Raw genomic sequence first — 19,591 nt, 5'->3', positions numbered from 1 at the left:
CTCACACGTATAGTGTTTGCATATTTGTTTATAACAGGGGTCGGCAACCTGCGGCTCGCGAGCCGCATGCGGCTCTTTTGATGTCAAGATGCGGCTCTCCAGCTCTTTGCACAAATACTAATAATCTTAATAAAAAAATAAAATACTTGAAATAAAAAATTGTTAGTGGCTCTTTAACACCAGGGATATTTTAAAAATTGTAACTTTTGGCTCTTCCGTTTCAAAAGGTTGCCGACCCCTGGTTTATTATGCTAAAATACATTTCAATATAATGTATTTCCGAGCTACTATCCAATAGGTTTAATATTATAAAGGGAGATACCTCATAACCATTTTTTAAAATGTCGTTAGAATCTGGAATAAATTTAATACTTAAAAAATAAAATAAAAATTGTTAATAATTATTTTAGATAATATACAATTACAAAGTTATAGCCCTCATCTGAACTCTTTATTTATAAAATTATTTATAATTACCATTAAAATTTTATTGCAAAACCTTTACGGATATTAGAATTTTATACAGTTAACAAAAAGCTTTTATTTAAAAACTTTTGTTACTTCTAAAGGAATCGCGGAGCAAAATGATATTGTTTTTAACTAAATGTGGTAAATTTGCTACTAATATATATCAGCTTTAATGTCTGATGTGAGTCTTACTTAGCACCAACATAATATTATGTATATAGTTTTGTTATGTGTTTTGAAAACTGTCTAAACTCCGATACGAGACGTGGGAAGAGATGTGTGTTGATGTGTCAAGTTTAAATTTATTCGCTGTGGCAAAGTGTAAACCGATGCTTCACCCCTCACTGTGGTAAAGTGTATAGAAACTGATGCTTCACTCCTCACTCTGGTAAAGCGTATAGAAACTGATGCTTGAACCCTCTGGTAAAGTGTATAGAAACTGATGCTTGAACCCTCACTCTGGTAAAGTGTATAGAAACTGATGCTTCACTCATCACTGTAGTTAACCCTCTGGTAAAGTGTAAACTGATGCTTCAACCCTCACTGTGGTAAAGTGTATAGAAACTGATTCTTGAACCCTCACTGTGGTAAAGTGTATAGAAACTGATGCTTCACTCCTCACTGTGGTAAAGTGTATAGAAACTGATGTACTCCTCACTGAGGTAAAGTGTATAGAAACTGATGCTTCAACCCTCTGGTAAAGTGTAAACTGATGCTTCAACCCTCTGGTAAAGTGTAAACTGATGCTTCAACCCTCTGGTAAAGTGTATAGAAACTGATACTTCAACCCTCTGGTAAAGTGTATAGAAACTGATGCTTCAACCCTCTGGTATAGTGTAAACTGATGCTTCAACCCTCTGGTAAAGTGTATAGAAACTGATACTTCAACCCTCTGGTAAAGTGTATAGAAACTGATGCTTCAACCCTCTGGTATAGTGTATAGAAACTGATGCTTCACTCCTCACTGAGGTAAAGTGTATAGAACCTGATGCTTCAACCCTCATCCATTGAGCTTACATTTTGTTTGACGGTAAGACCTATCGAAACCTCTCCACAGCGATACCCGCCCCATTTATTTCGGATCCTAGACAATAACCTCAGGTCAATTATCAATCAGCCGTTAATTCATCCTAACTCTGCATTGGTTCTAATTATAAATTCATAATACCTTGATTATATATTGAATTATTGTAATGTTTTGTATTCGCTTCAATCTGTTTCGTCTTTCCTTAATCCATTTGGCAATCTATCAAAAACAATCAGCCATAGAATGGATTGAACACGTAAACACACCTATCCCTGACAGAACAACTCCGTCAGTTAACAAGATGTACTGCACTTTTGTTATGACAATCTGTCAGATCTCTCGTCAGACGTTCTGCTAATCTTTTCTTTTGTCTGTCCTCGTATTGTCTGTCCTTATATTGTCTGTCCTCTATGTGTATGTCCTGGTATTGTCTGTCCTCTATGTGTATGTCCTCCTATTGTCTGTCCCCGTATTGTCTGCCCTCGTATTGTCTGTCCTGGTGTCTGTCCTCGTATTGTCTGTCCTCGTATTGTCTGTCCTGGTGTCTGTCCTCCTATTGTCTGTCCTCGTATTGTCTGCCCTCGTTTTGTCTGTCCTGGTATTGTCTGTCCTCGTATTGTCTGTCCCCGTATTGTCTGCCATCGTATTATCTGTCCTGGTGTCTGTCCTCGTATTGTCTGTCCTCGTATTGTCTGTCCTCGTATTGTCTGTCCTCGTATTGTCTGTCCTCGTATTGTCTGTCCTGGTGTCTGTCCTCGTATTGTATGTCCTCGTATTGTCTGTCCTCGTATTGTATGTCCTCGTATTGTCTGTCCTCGTATTGTCTGTCCTCGTATTGTCTGTCCTGGTGTCTGTCCTCGTATTGTATGTCCTCGTATTGTCTGTCCTCGTATTGTCTGACTTCGTATTGTCTGTCCTGGTGTCTGTCCTCGTATTGTCTGTCCTCGTATTGTCTGTCCTCGTATTGTCTGTCCTCGTATTGTCTGTCCTGGTGTCTGTCCTCGTATTGTCTGTCCTCGTATTGTCTGTCCCCGTATTGTCTGTCCTCGTATTGTCTGTCCTCCTATTGTCTGTCCTCGTATTGTCTGTCCTCGTATTGTCTGTCCCCGTATTGTCTGTCCTCGTATTGTCTGTCCTCGTATTGTCTGTCCTGGTATTGTCTGTCCTCGTATTGTCTGTCCTCGTATTGTCTGTCCTCGTATTGTCTTTCCCCGTATTGTCTGTCCTCGTATTGTCTGTCCTCGTATTGTCTGTCCTGGTGTCTGTCCTCGTATTGTCTGTCCCCGTATTGTCTGTCCTCGTATTGTCTGTCCTCGTATTGTCTGTCCTGGTGTCTGTCCTCGTATTGTCTGTCCTCGTATTGTCTGTCCTCGTATTGTCTGTCCTCGTATTGTCTGTCCTCGTATTGTCTTTCCCCGTATTGTCTGTCCACGTATTGTCTGTCCTCGTATTGTCTGTCCTGGTGTCTGTCCTCGTATTGTCTGACCTCGTATTGTCTGTCCTCGTATTGTCTGTCCCCGTATTGTCTGTCCTCGTATTGTCTGTCCTGGTGTCTGTCCTCGTATTGTCTGACCTCGTATTGTCTGTCCTCGTATTGTCTGTCCTCGTATTGTCTGTCCTCGTATTGTCTGTCCCCGTATCGTCTGTCCCCGTATTGTCTGTCCCCGTATTGTCTGTCCTCGTATTGTCTGTCCTCGTATTGTCTGTCCTGGTGTCTGTCCTCGTATTGTCTGTCCTGGTGTCTGTCCTGGTGTCTGTCCTCGTATTGTCTGTCCTGGTATTGTCTGTCCTCGTATTGTCTGTCCTCGTATTGTCTGTCCTCGTATTGTCTGTCCTGGTGTCTGTCCTCGTATTGTCTGTCCTGGTGTCTGTCCTGGTGTCTGTCCTCGTATTGTCTGTCCTGGTGTCTGTCCTCGTATTGTCTGTCCTCGTATTGTCTGTCCTCGTATTGTCTGTCCCCGTATTGTCTGTCCTCGTATTGTCTGTCCCCGTATTGTCTGTCCTGGTGTCTGTCCTCGTATTGTCTGTCCTGGTGTCTGTCCTCGTATTGTCTGTCCTGGTGTCTGTCCTGGTGTCTGTCCTCGTATTGTCTGTCCTGATGTCTGTCCTCGTATTGTCTGTCCTCGTATTGTCTGTCCTCGTATTGTCTGTCCTCGTATTGTCTGTCCTCGTATTGTCTGTCCCCGTATTGTCTGTCCTCGTATTGTCTGTCCTCGTATTGTCTGTCCTCGTATTGTCTGTCCTGGTGTCTGTCCTCGTATTGTCTGTCCTGGTGTCTGTCCTGGTGTCTGTCCTCGTATTGTCTGTCCTGGTATTGTCTGTCCTCGTATTGTCTGTCCTCGTATTGTCTGTCCTCGTATTGTCTGTCCTGGTGTCTGTCCTCGTATTGTCTGTCCTGGTGTCTGTCCTGGTGTCTGTCCTCGTATTGTCTGTCCTGGTGTCTGTCCTCGTATTGTCTGTCCTCGTATTGTCTGTCCTCGTATTGTCTGTCCTCGTATTGTCTGTCCTCGTATTGTCTGTCCCCGTATTGTCTGTCCTCGTATTGTCTGTCCTCGTATTGTCTGTCCTCGTATTGTCTGTCCTCGTATTGTCTGTCCTCGTATTGTCTGTCCTGGTGTCTGTCCTCGTATTGTCTGTCCCCGTATTGTCTGTCCTCGTATTGTCTGTCCTCGTATTGTCTGTCCTCGTATTGTCTGTCCTCGTATTGTCTGTCCTGGTATTGTCTGTCCTCGTATTGTCTGTCCTCGTATTGTCTGTCCTCGTATTGTCTGTCCTGGTATTGTCTGTCCTCGTATTTTCTGTCCTCGTATTGTCTGTCCTCGTATTGTCTGTCCTGGTGTCTGTCCTCGTATTGTCTGTCCTCGTATTGTCTGTCCTGGTATTGTCTGTCCTGGTATTGTCTGTCCTCGTATTGTCTGTCCCCGTATTGTCTGCCCTCGTATTGTCTGTCCTCGTATTGTCTGTCCTCGTATTGTCTGTCCTGGTATTGTCTGTCCTCGTATTGTCTGTCCTCGTATTGTCTGTCCTCGTATTGTCTGTCCTGGTGTCTGTCCTCGTATTGTCTGTCCTGGTGTCTGTCCTCGTATTGTCTGTCCTGGTGTCTGTCCTGGTGTCTGTCCTCGTATTGTCTGTCCTGGTGTCTGTCCTCGTATTGTCTGTCCTCGTATTGTCTGTCCTCGTATTGTCTGTTTTCGTATTCTGATCAACTTCTGGTACATTCGCTCTAATTCTGTTCTCATTATCGAGGAGGTGGGGGGGGGGTTCTTACTTTAGCTTTATTCTCTACTGAATTTGTCTATACTTTAATTACTCTATAAGCGTTTTGTAATTTATTTTACTTCAATACATTTTAAACGAAGTTTACATAATACAAATAAGCTCTTCATTTGTCTTTATATTGTATACTTCATGTACATATTATGTTTTTAATACTTCATATATTTTCTAAATAATATGTATCGTTTCAACATGTTCCTGACTATTTACTTCATGTATTTGATGTTACTATACACTTTTGATTCGAACACATATTATTTACTACTTTGTAATTGTAAGTGCTAAACTGTGTACTTGCTATATGCCTTATTTTCTACATACTTCCTGTACTACGCCCAATTATCTATGCGACCGACTGTCCTCTTCGTTCTTAATTGTAATATGAAGGGATATACTCCAACACAATCAAGTGTTCAAATGTTTGAACCATATGGCTTGTTGACTTCAACTTTAATCCGCTTTTTTTCCTAAATTTGCATCAAGAACATTTTTGTCCACCCAATAACGATATGTAAGCAGCAGTTATTTAGATTTTTTTTACTTTTCTCTCTACTACCATAACTGTCCAAAGTGCAAAGACGATTCTCTCTTCTTTTTTAAAAGCACTCTCTGATTATTCACAATCTCTGTTGGTTTATTTTTAAACTCGACCTAATTACCACACATCGACATTAATAAAATGCATTTTTCAGACATCAGTAAAACTGTTTTTTTTACTTATTCTTTACACATCACTAAATTTGTCTTCCTCAGAAATCCAACTGGTCACTAGAGGAAAGCCGGCTACTGGTGATGCACCACCCCATTTATAGGTAAGTTGTCAACCCACCTGTATGATAGTACACCATCCCATTTATAGGTAAGTTGTCAACCCACCTGTATGATAGTACACCACCCCATTTATAGGTAAGTTGTCAACCCACCTGTATGATAGTACACCATCCCATATATAGGTAAGTTGTCAACCCACCTGTATGGTAGTACACCATCCCATTTATAGGTAAGTTGTCAACCCACCTGTATGATAGTACACCACCCCATTTATAGGTAAGTTGTCAACCCACCTGTATGATAGTACACCATCCCATATATAGGTAAGTTGTCAACCCACCTGTATGGTAGTACACCACCCCATTTATAGGTAAGTTGTCAACCCACCTGTATGATAGTACACCACCCCATTTATAGGTAAGTTGTCAACCCACCTGTATGATAGTACACCATCCCATATATAAGTAAGTTGTCAACCCACCTGTATGATAGTACACCACCCCATTTATAGGTAAGTTGTCAACCCACCTGTATGATAGTACACCACCCCATTTATAGGTAAGTTGTCAACCCACCTGTATGATAGTACACCATCCCATATATAGGTAAGTTGTCAACCCACCTGTATGATAGTACACCATCCCATTTATAGGTAAGTTGTCAACCCACCTGTATGATAGTACACCACCCCATTTATAGGTAAGTTGTCAACCCACCTGTATGATAGTACACCATCCCATATATAGGTAAGTTGTCAACCCACCTGTATGATAGTACACCACCCCATTTATAGGTAAGTTGTCAACCCACCTGTATGATAGTACACCACCCCATTTATAGGTAAGTTGTCAACCCACCTGTATGATAGTACACCATCCCATAGGTAAGTTGTCAACCCACCTGTGTGATAGTACACCATCCCATAGGTAAGTTGTCAACCCACCTGTATGATAGTACACCATCCCATTTATAGGTAAGATGTTTACCCACCTGTATGATAGTACACCACCCCATTTATAGGTAAGTTGTCAACCCACCTGTATGATAGTACACCATCCCATTTATATGTTAGTTGTCAACCCACAAATAGGATGCATCAGTTTTTTAGACTTCCAGGTTGTAGCTATATTTAGGTAGACCAAAACTAGATATACCTATAGTATACCTCAAATACCGTAAGATACATATTATCTTGAAATCTGCAACGTTTATCAAAAATTCGATATGTCATCGGTATGTTTATTTTCTGTTTAATTGTCTAAAAAGGGTAATATATTTCACCTGGTTGTTTTTGTTTTTTCGTATAACAGACAATTTGAATTTATTTTTAGAATTTTCTGTTTCACCTGAAAGTTTTAATTTATGTTCCAAGAATTTTCTGTTTCACCTGAAATTTTGAATTCGTTTCCAGAATTTTCTATGTTTTACTTGAAATTTTGAATTTCTCTCCAGAATTTTATATGTTTCACCTGAAATGTAAATTTCTTTCCAGAATTTTCTATGTTTCACACGACTCCCAAGACCTAAAGATCTGGAGCTACATAGCACGTGACGGCCCCACTAATGTCTTCAAGTGTAACGTCTTTAAAGCTTACAAGAAGGTCAGTCACAGTTTCACACGTCACAATTTCACACGTCACAATTTCACACGTCACACTTTCACACGTCACAATTTCACATGTGACAATTTCACACGTCACAATTTCACACGTCACAGTTTCACACGTCAGTTTCACGCGTCATAATTTCACACGTCACCATATCACACGTCACAATTTCACACGTCACAATTTCACACTTTACAATTTCACACTTTATAATTTCACACGTCACAATTTTACACGTCAAAATTTCACACGTCACAATTTTTTTTAATTCAATTATTTAATTTATTTTAAGTCAAGTTAGACAGTCCCTAATGCACACTAAAACATAGCTATTTTACCTTGAATCATCAAACACTTTAATACTTATCGGGCATGTTACCCAGTGTCCATGCTAATCTAGAGCACAAATAGAAAGTTGATAACATCACTTTACATCAACAAATAACAAATACATTTTCAGACATTTTAACCCAAAATACTACAAGACATGATTTTTCCTGACAATTTAAATCTAATTTCTGCATCCTGCCACGTCTGTCTTATACCGTAAGACAGACGTTAGACAGACATTACACCATGACATAAGCTGGTCAGACATAGACTTTGCATCGCGTGAGTGTCTGATCTAGTGTGTCAAGCTTGAATGTCACCTGACAAAAAAAATCATAATTTCAAAGCAGAAGTTTTTAATACCTTGACCCAAGATATGATGTTTTTATTTTTTGTTCCCGTTGATGTTGGATATTTCAAAAAACATTTTTGTATGCCGCATCCGACCGCGTCACGCGAAGGACGCTGTCATACTGAGTAAAAATTGTTCTGGCATAAAGCCGCCTGGAATAATATTCTGAATATATGATGACATTTTTTTTTTTAAACTTGATAAGAATAAGCTTTGGAAAGAACCAAAAATGTAAAGCGAGTTTTTGTTTTAGTAAAAGCGTTGGTCGCTATAATGTGTAAGAGACTCTTCAAACTCCTCTTCGAATGACTACTAGCAGAGGCGTAGCGACCCTTCCCGGCGCCCGGGAACAAACTTTCAATTTGACGCGCCCCCCCCCCCCCCCCGCGGAACAAACTTTGAATTTGGCGCCCTCATCCCATATATGTTTTTTATATTTATAATGAAAACTGCAGCTGAAATGAGCTTTTAATTTTTTTTCAAACCTATTTTGGCGCCCCCTAGGGTCGGCGCCCGTGGACATATGTACCCCCCCCCCCCACACACAATCGCTACGCCTCTGACTACTAGCCCGTTTTGATTATCAATAGTAACGCAGTAGTGTACACTTAGTTCTCTATTCGTCAAATAAAAATTGCCTTGTGTTTGAACTAATGTTCTAGCATGTGATATATGACACGTCACCAAACAAACATTCTGGTTTACATTTGATGCTGAATGGAGGCAGCCGAGTTTGATGAGATGGGATACATTATTATTGTTGACTTGGATTAAAAACAAAATATGTTGGGCTTTTTTTTTCGATTTTGCCTGCCATCATAGCGGCCGTAAAATGTATTTATTTTTTAACCTTAAGCCTAAAAAAACTTCAGAAATTTAATAGTCTGGGAATCAATGATGTAAAAGTTGCAAAGGCAGAGAAAATGGAAAAAAAAAGTTGACTTTGAGAATACTTTTTCATTATACACATAAATTCCCATGGTAGATGTCCCCGTATTTTAATAATTTTTATATCAAATAAAAAATTCCAGGTCAATATGCTTTTAAAGCAGGGGTCTCCAAACTTTTCAGTCCGAGGGCCGCATTAACTATCAAATTTCAGTTCGGGGGCCAGTTTCTTTCAGGCTTGTCTTTGATTTTTCTGGGCAAAGTTCCTCAGCCATCACCAACAAAAGTTTTTTCCGTGCACAAAAAGATCTCCGAGGGGCCGGATGAGAGGACATCGCGGGCCGCATCTGGCCCGCGGGCCGTAGTTTGGAGACCCCTGTTTTAAAGTATCACGTCTGCTATTGCTAATATTAATAATATAAAATATTACTTCACTGCGCGTGCGCTATATTTCCTTATAATCTATGCTAGCCTGTCGAACAGCAGAATGTCTTTGTTTGCGCTTCCATTCCCACTTGATCAACCAAATTATTTTTTTCCTTTCTATAAAATTTAGTTTAGCTACCGAAATTACTAAAACATTCAAATATGTCCAATCTTCAATATTCCTACAAAGACCCAACAATCCATCTGTTTTAAACACATTTATTTAATAACATCGCACCCTATTTTTAAAAATATTTCACGAACCATTCAAGACTATTCTCGGTTGGGTCTATTGAGGACACATCTGGAGACCCCCCTTAAAAGATACTGACTCTAATCCGACGTTCGTCCAACATGTTTCCATCTTCGATCTTTTAAAATCCTTTCAGTAATGGAGTTTTTATAGTCTTAACAAAGGACAGATAAAATTGTACTTTTTGTGTACTTTACATGAAATCTAGTGAATAAAATACAGACTTGCTGGAGAAATTAGGATGGAGATGGGGGTTATGATGGAGAGGGAGGTTATGATGGAGAGGGAGGTTATGATGGAGATGGGGTTATAATTAAGATGGGGGTTATGATCTAAAGCTTGGTGGTGTTTGTTGTGGTGTTAAAGTTAGACGTCGATTGAGTTAGAGCTAATGTTAGATGTTGAATGAGTTAAAGTTATAATGAAAACTATAACCACGGACATAATTTTACCGCTAGATAAGGGAGTGTCTGTTATGGCAGTAATACATGTAAAAGGTTAAAGTGCAAGTAAAAAGCCAGGTGTTTGTTGAAGACTTCTCCCCCCCCCCTCCATATACAACCCACGATTCCTTGATCACGTGATAGGTCATCTGACCACACAGGTTGGGTGATAAGATGGACATCTGGATCAGCTTGGGCGGTCAGGTTTATCTGGCAAATCTATTCGTCCAGAACTATCTGGCAAATCTACTGGGTCAAGTTTATCTGGCAAATCTACTGGATCAGAACTATCTGGCAAATTTACTGGGCTAGGTTTATCTGGCAGGTCTACTTGGTCAGAACTATCTGGCAAATATATTTAACAAGGTCTATTTAACAAATCTATTTAACAAGGTCTGTCTTACAAATCTAATTAAGAAGGTCTATCTGGCAAATGTACTCGGTCAACCATTAGTCCTGGATGACGTATTCTCTCTACTAATACACACATTCACAGCCTGCTGGCTAGATTACGTGGACATATTTTGACTACATAAAAATAAGTAGAACTGCAATTAACACAAACACAGATTGCTTAGTTTCACTACAAAATAAAGTTTGGAGTAGAAGTTAATGTATCGTTATAGAAAAACTACTATACACGAATTTTAAAGCTCTATCTCTATGCCACACTACCAGTATCTACCCGTTAGTTTATAGAATTATTATCGATTTCTGAGTTTCTCGTTGAGTTTTCAATAACTTACTTACCTTGTGTATCCCAACACTTGCTTTCAGCAATGTTTGGAATGATTTTGTATCGTCCCTCAGTTACATTTTCTCTGTCATTGTGCCTAAAGAGTTAATGAGGATAAAAACGTTATGGAAATACTCATCTACAATATATGTATATATATATATATATATATATATATATATATATATATATATATATATATATATATATATATATATATATATATATATATATATATATATATATATATGTATATATATATATAACATAGAGGGAGAGAGAGAAAAAGAGATCGCCATTCGTGTTAAGACTGTATATATATTAGATTCTTGGCACCCCTGAACTATTCCCCCCCCACCCCCCCCCCCCCCCCACCCCCCCCCCCCCCCCCGCCACACAAACATGACGTGTAAGAGAACTACAACCACAGTGTCAGGTAACTTCATGTTTCACGTACACCTCAGGTAAGGAAGGAGAATAGAAATTTGTTTTGTACTTTACTCCTGCCCCCCCCCCCTCACCCCAGCCCTACTCTCACCCCGGCCCTCACACCAAACTGTAAACATGACCTTCAAATGTTCCATTTCTGCAGGGCTGGGGGCAAGTGCGGTCACCGTGTCAAAGGTCAAGTTTAACATTTTCATTCCAACCCTGGTTGTAACAGTTCTTGTAGTATTCTAGATATCTTTTTCCTGGAGCTTTCCATACTAGCAAGTGCTACTTTACTTGTAGCATTCTAGATATCTTTCTCCTGGAGCTATCCATACTAGCAAGTGCTACTTTACCTGTAGTATTCTAGATATCTTTCTCCTGGAGCTATCCATACTAGCAAGTGCTACTTTACTTGTAGTATTCTTGGTATCTTTCTCCTGGAGCTATCTATACTAGCAAGTGCTACTTTACCTGTAGTATTCTAGATATATTTCTCCTGGAGCTATCCATACTAGCAAGTGCTACTTTACTTGAGTATTCTTGGTATCTTTCTCCTGGAGCTGTCTATACTAGCAAGTGCTACTTTACTTGTAGTATTCTTGGTATCTTTCTCCTGGAGCTATCTATACTAGCTAGTGCTACTTTACTTGTAGCATTCTAGATATCTTTCTCCTGGAACTATCCATACTAGCAAGTGCTATCTAGCTCAATAAATCCAATTAGAGTCAATGCTGGCCAACATTTATTTTTGAATAATATGTTTACAGTGTTATCGGTCACTAAAACTACCATCATTTATTGCAAGTTTGCAAAATATAAATCCTTCATCTTTATATTGTTTGATTACGTTACTAAAGTACTGTTGCACACAAGTTTACGAACTCACAATACACACACACACACACACACACACACACACATATATATATATATATATATATATATATATATATATATATATATATATATATATATATAATATAATTTATATACGAGCACAGAAATAAATGCATACATCTAAAGTACTGAGACAGCTAGAGTGAAAGAGATAGTACCGAGCTATTATCAGTCACACAAGCATACAATATATATTTCTCCACCGCGGAGTGTTTCCTCTGTATTTATTTCTTGTACTAATGCCAGTAGACACTAATCGGCCCGGCGTTGTCCCCACGTTACAAACTGTGGCAGGAAATGATTGATACCCCGGGGAGGGGCGCCAGAAATCAGGACAGTCTTCGCGTGCCTGCCTGTACTGCCCTGTACCTGGCTTGTTGTGCTAATCTACCTTTGTTGTAGCGTGAGAACTTTCTAGGTCACCACCTGGGGCACGCGCGCCCGCGTGAGTCATGTGTGGTTACTGTAAGACTTATATCTTTCCGTATCACAATAGGCACAGCATAACACCACGAAGCGTATCACTTTCCGTATCACAATAGGCACCGTATAACACCACGAAGCTCTGTAGACAATTCATGTTTACAGTCATAGCGTCATTTTATTCTAAAAATAGACTCTGACCTAGAATGTAAATTTTTTGCATCTTTTAATTAAAACTAGACTACCCGTTAACTAGTTAGATAACTGTGGGTTTTGGGGGTCATCCATAAATGACGTCACGTCTGTCGCTAATCATCACAAAATAACCAGACCCCATATTCAAAAGTCGCCATGTATTGTACTAAAAAGTAAACACATCATGTGACGTCACTATTCACACAAAGTTTAGTCAATGTTTTAAAATTTTAAAATTAATGTGGTTAATCTACCTATGAATAAATCAATAAATTAATTAACGTCTTTAAATAAAATTGTGATTAACAGTCTGTCTGAAAACAAAAATTGTTCTCTACCTACATACTATTTTAAGGTTCTCCATATAGCGTAGATCCTCTACAGTAGTCAATCAGACAAACAAATAAATATTCAAACATGTAAACAAAGTTGAGTTTTAGGAGTATAGAGATACCATTCAATAAGTTTTCTTTAAATAATAATATATAATTTTTTACCCCGGTTTCCTAGATGAAGGAGTTTTAGATTAAGTCGCCTTAAAATGATTAAGCGAAGTTTGATAAGAGCATGCGGAACAACAGTTCTGAACTCTTGAAACTTTCTTTGAAGGGTGAAATTGAAATCAAGTTTACTTTTTTTTTCATTTTTTTTTCAAGAAAATAAGCTCTAAAATCCGTCACAGTGATTGGGTAGAGATTGATTGGTCTAGAGCACGCTACAGTTTGCTTGATGGTTGGATGGCTTGGTTTTTGAATAATTTTTTTTTTTAAGTTTTTTTTTTAGTTGTTTTTTTTTATAAATAGCGTTTCTCCGCCGAGATAGCGGGGGTAGTGGGACTTGATAAAAAGCTGAGTTCGTGCTGAGAGTGGAATCGAATGATCGGAATTTCTAATGTGATTGATCAAACTTGCCAAATTTCGCCACGCTAATGCTGGGCTTAACTAAGGTAATGAGCTTAGGGGAGCGGAGGTTAACGGAGGGTTAAAAGGTGGGGTGAGTCTTAAGGTGGGGGGGGGGGGGGGTGAGAGAATAAGACAGGTAGGAAAATAACGGAAATGCGGTGTTGAAAAATTAGATGTAGATTTTTCTGTGCGATTTGCTGGGGGATGGTTCCAGTAAAGGTAGAGGGGTGGGAAAGGAAGGGGATGGGTTAGCGTTTGGTGAGGGGGTGGGGGGTGTTTACGGTGATAAAGAAAATCTCGTACTCGCCTCGAGGGACTGGGATTTGTAATGAAATATTTTCTGCGGATGGGGGTGTTATAGAATGTGATATAGGGGTGGGTGGGGGTGATGGTAAGGGGTGTTAGAGTTGGATGGGGTGGATTGGAAGAAGAATAAAAAGAATGCCGGAAGTTGTTGGAGAAATGGTGCCGTAGGTGAAGCCGTGAAATCGTGTCGAGGTCGGGAGCGAGAACTGTATACGCTAGATAAAACGTAAGGGGGGTGGGGGGTAAATTTGGAGTGATTTTTTTCCCTGGTCTTGTAAATAGAGTAAAACAAACCAAGCAGTAAGGTGAGCAGCACACGTGAGAAATGGGTCGCTGCTTCATGATTCTACTGGCTCTAGGACCGTGCGTGTTATGAAGGAGTTTGATGTTCTGCATTGATGGGTTGCAGCCTCGTTCTGATGCTAGTGTTGTTGTTTTTTTTCTGGACGTAACGTGATCAGTGGATGCTGTTGCGTAGAGTGGGATCAGTGGTGATGGCGGGTATTGTTTCAATGGGATAATGCGATCTAACCTGATTGGATTGGGGTAGATAATCACGTGGTAGTCACGTGAGAGGTGTGTTTGTTTTTTTCTGAGTAAGGAAAGTGAACGGCCGATTGTGAGCAATGGTGTTATGAATCGTCTCAAATGGACTTTGTTGCTATGGTGATGAGTCGTTTTCAAATGTGATTTAATTTTTTCGTTTTATTAAACAAAAAGAGTTTTGTGCATCATTATTAAATTATAAATTAGTTATTGGTTTATAAATCCGTGTATTTTCATGTTTTGAAATTAAATTGCCAAAAATTCAACGAAATTCCTACAATTTCTTTCAAAATTTCAATATTCAATATTTTTTTGGAAAATATTTTCTTTCAGGTTGTAATCAAACTAGTGATATTTTAGTTTTAGTATTATTAAATCAATAACTAACAAGGTCCAATTACTCGCTTAATATGCAATTTGAGGTGCTTTAATCAAATCACTTTTTTTTCCTGTTGTAAAATTTGAAGCAATGTTTCAAACCTAGTCTGTCACACAATGCCAAACATTGATCTTTGTGGTTACCCGAACCTTGCATTATACATGAGTTCAAATCATTTGATACACCATCTCCTGTGTTATACACGTCAATACTCACATCCCATTGAGGGGGATAATTGCATGGAGTTTGTCGATAACGTTATCGGATAATTATCGCACGATCATCGAGGGTATTAATGTGATCAGGATTAAGTTACAGGCGATTTGTGTTGAAGTGTGCGTTGATAATTGATGTTTAGTCTTCCATTGGCGATACACTCTCTTCTACACGAGATAAGGGGTTTAGTTTATTAAGTTCATGGATTTCCTCATGGATTTCCTCATGGATTTTCTGATGGATTTTTTCTCTAGAATGTTCGATGTATCCAATGTCTACTGCGTGTCGGTGGGAGATAAATTTACAAATGGTTTAATTCTCATTTTAATAACTATTTAAATTAAACTCTCATTTTTAAATTGTTTAAATTTCGCGTCCAAGGACGTACTACGTCGGGTTGGTTATTGATATTTTCATGTCCTTCCTACTATATCCATTATCATATTATTCAAAACATGTTTACACAACTAGTCTAAGTCTGTGTAAACATGTTTTCCACGATGATGTTTTCAAACATATAATTCTCAGCTTGTCCATACATATGACTTTCCATACAACCCCCTCTCCTCGCGTATACCTTTCCACTTATACAATGTAACATTTCCCCATACATAGTCTCCCACATAACCCCCAGCGTGTATTTTTCAACACACAAACACATACCTCACCACACCCTACCTACACCCTACCTCATTCACGCCTCACCTTCTCACCTCCTCCCTCGTCACCTCACAACCCCCGACCCCTGCATGTACCCTTATGTACCAGATCCCACAAGCACCAAACAACCTACACGCCCCCTCCCTCACTCACCATCTCCCCATACACCATCACTGTAAACACTTGACATTATCGCGTCTTGCCTTTGAATATCCCCACTCCGGAACATTACAATAAAACAACGCTCTAAAGTAGTTTCACCTTTTTCTCTCAAATCATGATCGAGTTCTTCAACTCCCAGAGCGGCAGTATATTTTCATACACCAGGTACACGTTGCATTCATTAATCTGCTTAACCTTCAGTTTCCTCGTATTTCAACGTTAGTACTATGTAGAGTAGTACATACGTAGTCTTAAAAAAATTAAAATATCTGTAATAATTTTAGTTATGTAAGGCATATATTTTTTATGGTAGATTCTCGAGCTCTAGTTTGTAGAAAATCCTCACAGTTATGAGTAAAGCTCTAAGACCACACAGCTCTAAGCCCACACAGCTCTAAGCCCATCCAGCCCTAGCCCACCCTGCTACTATGGGTCCCTTATTTCTGTAGGGAAAACTAAAGACCGCATGGCATGTGGCTGACCTCAGGTTAGTTCAAATGGGGACACCATACAGAAACATCTGTTCATCCCTGTTTTATACAGACCAATACCACTAAATTCCCAGTTGACTGTTCAACCCTGTTATGTACAGACTAGCTCTACAAAAATTCCCAGTTGACTGTTCAACCAAGTTTTATACAGACCAACTCCACCAAAATTCCCAGTCGAATGTTCAACCCTGTTATATACAGACCAACTCCACCAAAATTCCCAGTCGACTTCAACCCTGTTATACACAGACCAACTCCACCAAAATTCCCAGTCGACTTCAACCCTGTTATACACAGACCAACTCCACCAAAATTCCCAGTCGACTGTTCAACCCTGTTATACACAGACCAACTCCACCAAAATTCCCAGTCGACTTCAACCCTGTTATACACAGACCAACTCCACCAAAATTCCCAGTCGACTGTTCAACCCTGTTATATACAGACCAACTCTACCAAAATTCCCAGTCGACTGTTCGGCCCTATTATATACAGACTAGCTCCACCAAAATTCCCAGTCGACTTAGTCATGTTTTATACAGACCACCTCTACCAGCTCTACTAGCGCGCTATCTCTCGACTTTGCCATAAAAGGTTTGGTCTGAAGTAACATTTACCTCTGCCACGGGAGAATGGATGCGGTTTGCCAATGTCAGTTCTACAGGGATCACACGGGAGAATGGATGCGGTTTGCCAATGTCAGTTCTACAGGGATCACACGGAGAATGGATGTGGTTTGCCAATGTCTGTTCTACTGAAGTTTGGTCTACCACGGGATAATGGATGCGGTTTGCCAATGTCTGTTCTACAATGATCACATTGCCATCATATCTGCTTGTCTCTACTGTTGTTCTGTCAACAAAAGTAGCATCAGCAAGCTCAGCACCTTGATATGCCTGGGGTGTTTGGTAAAGAGCATATGCAGCTGTTGGCATAGTTGCCCAAATGTATCCTGGGTTTGCAGGAACTGGTTGTAATGAACTGCAAACATACCTGCTGATACGGATACTGGGGAGTCATATAAACTTGATTTGGTGGAATCATGACAGCTGTTGTTGCATTTGACTGAGGCTGAGCCAATGGATAATTTACATCTGGAGTTTATAAGATCGCCATGCCATTGTGATAGGTATAGGGAACACGATTAGTAAAAAGCACAGATCCAGGTGGAATGCTGGCATCATAAGGACGTTGTAAGCCCTGTTTCCTCACAGCAGAGCCAATTTTTTTATTTTCTGTCTTTAAAAATGAGATTATCTGACTCTTTTGTTATTATTCTATCAGCATCTTCTTGACTCTCAAATGTAACAAATCCATATCCCTTAGAAACTCCTGATCGATCTGTTATAATCTTAGTATCTTTGACAGCACCAAATGCAGAAAAATACTGTTTTAGTTCTGCATCAGTTGTATTTGCAACAAAAATTCTATTTGGTGTAACTGTACCATACTTTGCATTAAATTTTTTAATTTACTTTAAAATAAAACCCGATTTTTTTTTAATTTTTTTTTTTTGTGTTTAATAAAATTCCTTACTTACTGTCTACCCTGTTCGCGCAGGGAGGCAGTAAGAGAAGGTTGCATGGTTATATACATACATGGAATATTATACATATTTAAAAGAATTTAATTCTTGCTTGTGTTATTTTCCTTGTGTTTCTTGATTCACTTCTGGTTTCTTTCTATATTTTCTTGTTTCCTTGATTTACTTGACTTCCGGTTTCTTGGTTTCCTTTGAAATAACATAAAGTACATGACATACAAAACATGATCGCTTATCGTCCTTTGGCCTTTGTTCTTGCACGTGATACAATCTTGGTTGGTTAGTGGTTTCTTCTTGGTTGGTAGTTGTGCTTTGGGAGTGTTAGTGAGGGATGTTCCGTGGTTGAGGCGTTGATCGATGTGTTGGTGAGGCGTCGATCTTCGTGTGTTGGCTTGGTGGTAGTATTGTTCGATGGAGTGGAGCTTGGAGAGGGTAGCGAGGTGAGCGCTGTGTCGAGTGTTAGGTAAGTTGATTAGTTGGTCTTTGAGAGGCATTTAGTTGATTTGCTTGTGTTTGACGTAAGCCCCCCACCTAAGATTTCTCCTAGGTGGGTGTCGTCTTGGTGGTAGTGAGTTTGTTGGATGCGAGGTAGATGCGCTTGACGTATTAGGTGAGTTCGATTTGTTAATCGAGGTAGTTGCGTGTGACGTAGTAGGTGAGTTCGAATTGTTGAGTTGCGTTTGACGTAGTAGCTGAGTTCGATTTGTTGGCGTTTGACGTAAGCTTCCCACCTAAGATTTCTCCTAGGTGGGTGTCGACAGAATGGTAGTGAGTTTGCTGGAAGCGAGGTAGATGCGTTTGACGTAGTAGATGAGTTCGATTTGTTGGCGATTTGACCGACCTCCTACCTAAGATTTTTCCTAGATGGGTGTCGTCAGTCTGAAAAAAAAAGAAGGTTGAAAATTAGCCACTCGTATATTGAAGTCACCCAGTACAAGTACTGGGTGACTCGTCTCGAGAGCATGTGCGATCGAGGGATGTGTGGGAGCAACCCCACAGCGGTCGTTGGCGAGAGTTGCGTGAGTTAGAGTAGTAGATTTGACCGCCTCTCGACCCCGGCAGCCAGCCCTATAAAGGGCTGGCCAACCAAATGGCTAAGATCCGTGTAAATCCATAACAGATACTACACTTTGATCTTAGCCAAAAGGCCGAGAAGCGATCTTTTTTTTTTTTTTTTTTAAATAGAGAAAGCAAAATAACCGCCGAATAATTAACGATGATAGGTACTTTTGGGAATCTTATAAAAAGTATCTGTAACATTTTTAATGGTGTCAGTATTTATTTTACAGGATAAAAATAATAATGAGAAGATAAATTTTGATTAATATTATTGATTATATATTATTACACTAATTTTATTAAAATGCATGAAATGATAAACAAAAAAAACACGCGCTTAAATATCTGAACCATCAAGAAAATCAAGTTAATTAATTGCACGCCGAGTTAGTTCCCTTTGTCTAGAGTTACTTCCCACCTCTCCCCGTCACTGTCCACCTGTTGTCACGCAGGTCCCTGTAATCACCCACTAATAAAGACACTAATTCCTGCCTGTCAAACCCTGTCGCTGGCAGGGACGACCCCGCCTGCCAGTCTGGCTTAAAGCCTGTTAATGCAACAGGCCGAGCTATCGATTTTCACGTCGCGAGCATAAGGTCGGGCCAGTGTTTTGCCTCAATGCCGCTGTCAATCGCTGCCACCCCTTTAAAAAATATCCTGTTATTGTACATCGCGGCTAGATGTTTGTTCAAGTCTCGCTGAGTTCACAGGTTGTTTTTTTAATGGTGGACAATCACGTCTCATTAGTTTCTGATTACTGTCCAGGGGATGAAATGCTCCAGACACGGCTAGTAGTTTAGATT

At 39.7% G+C, this 19,591-nt stretch overlaps 1 protein-coding gene and 1 pseudogene across 1 annotated transcript in view; one reads left to right on the top strand and one right to left on the bottom strand.

Annotated features, from left to right (window-relative positions):
• LOC131928957 (carboxyl-terminal PDZ ligand of neuronal nitric oxide synthase protein-like) overlaps positions 1 to 7,143 on the top strand; it is a gene marked incomplete at its 3' end in the record, with an annotated part of 48,416 nt that extends 41,273 nt beyond the window's left edge. The window contains exons 4-5 of the mRNA XM_059285139.1: positions 5,525 to 5,583; positions 7,035 to 7,143. Of these exons, the coding sequence (XP_059141122.1) occupies positions 5,525 to 5,583; positions 7,035 to 7,143 (168 nt within the window). The remainder of the gene's footprint in view (positions 1 to 5,524; positions 5,584 to 7,034) is intronic.
• Positions 7,144 to 18,761: 11,618 nt separating this feature from the next.
• Positions 18,762 to 18,889, bottom strand: LOC131928960 (uncharacterized; annotated as a pseudogene).
• Positions 18,890 to 19,591: the final 702 nt, after the last annotated feature.

The sequence above is a fragment of the Physella acuta genome, unplaced genomic scaffold (genome assembly GCF_028476545.2).
Source record: "Physella acuta isolate Inbredline_101_S28 unplaced genomic scaffold, ASM2847654v3 ptg001576l, whole genome shotgun sequence".
Classification (NCBI taxonomy): Eukaryota; Metazoa; Mollusca; class Gastropoda; family Physidae; genus Physella; species Physella acuta.
This window is presented reverse-complemented; position numbering and strand designations above follow the sequence as displayed.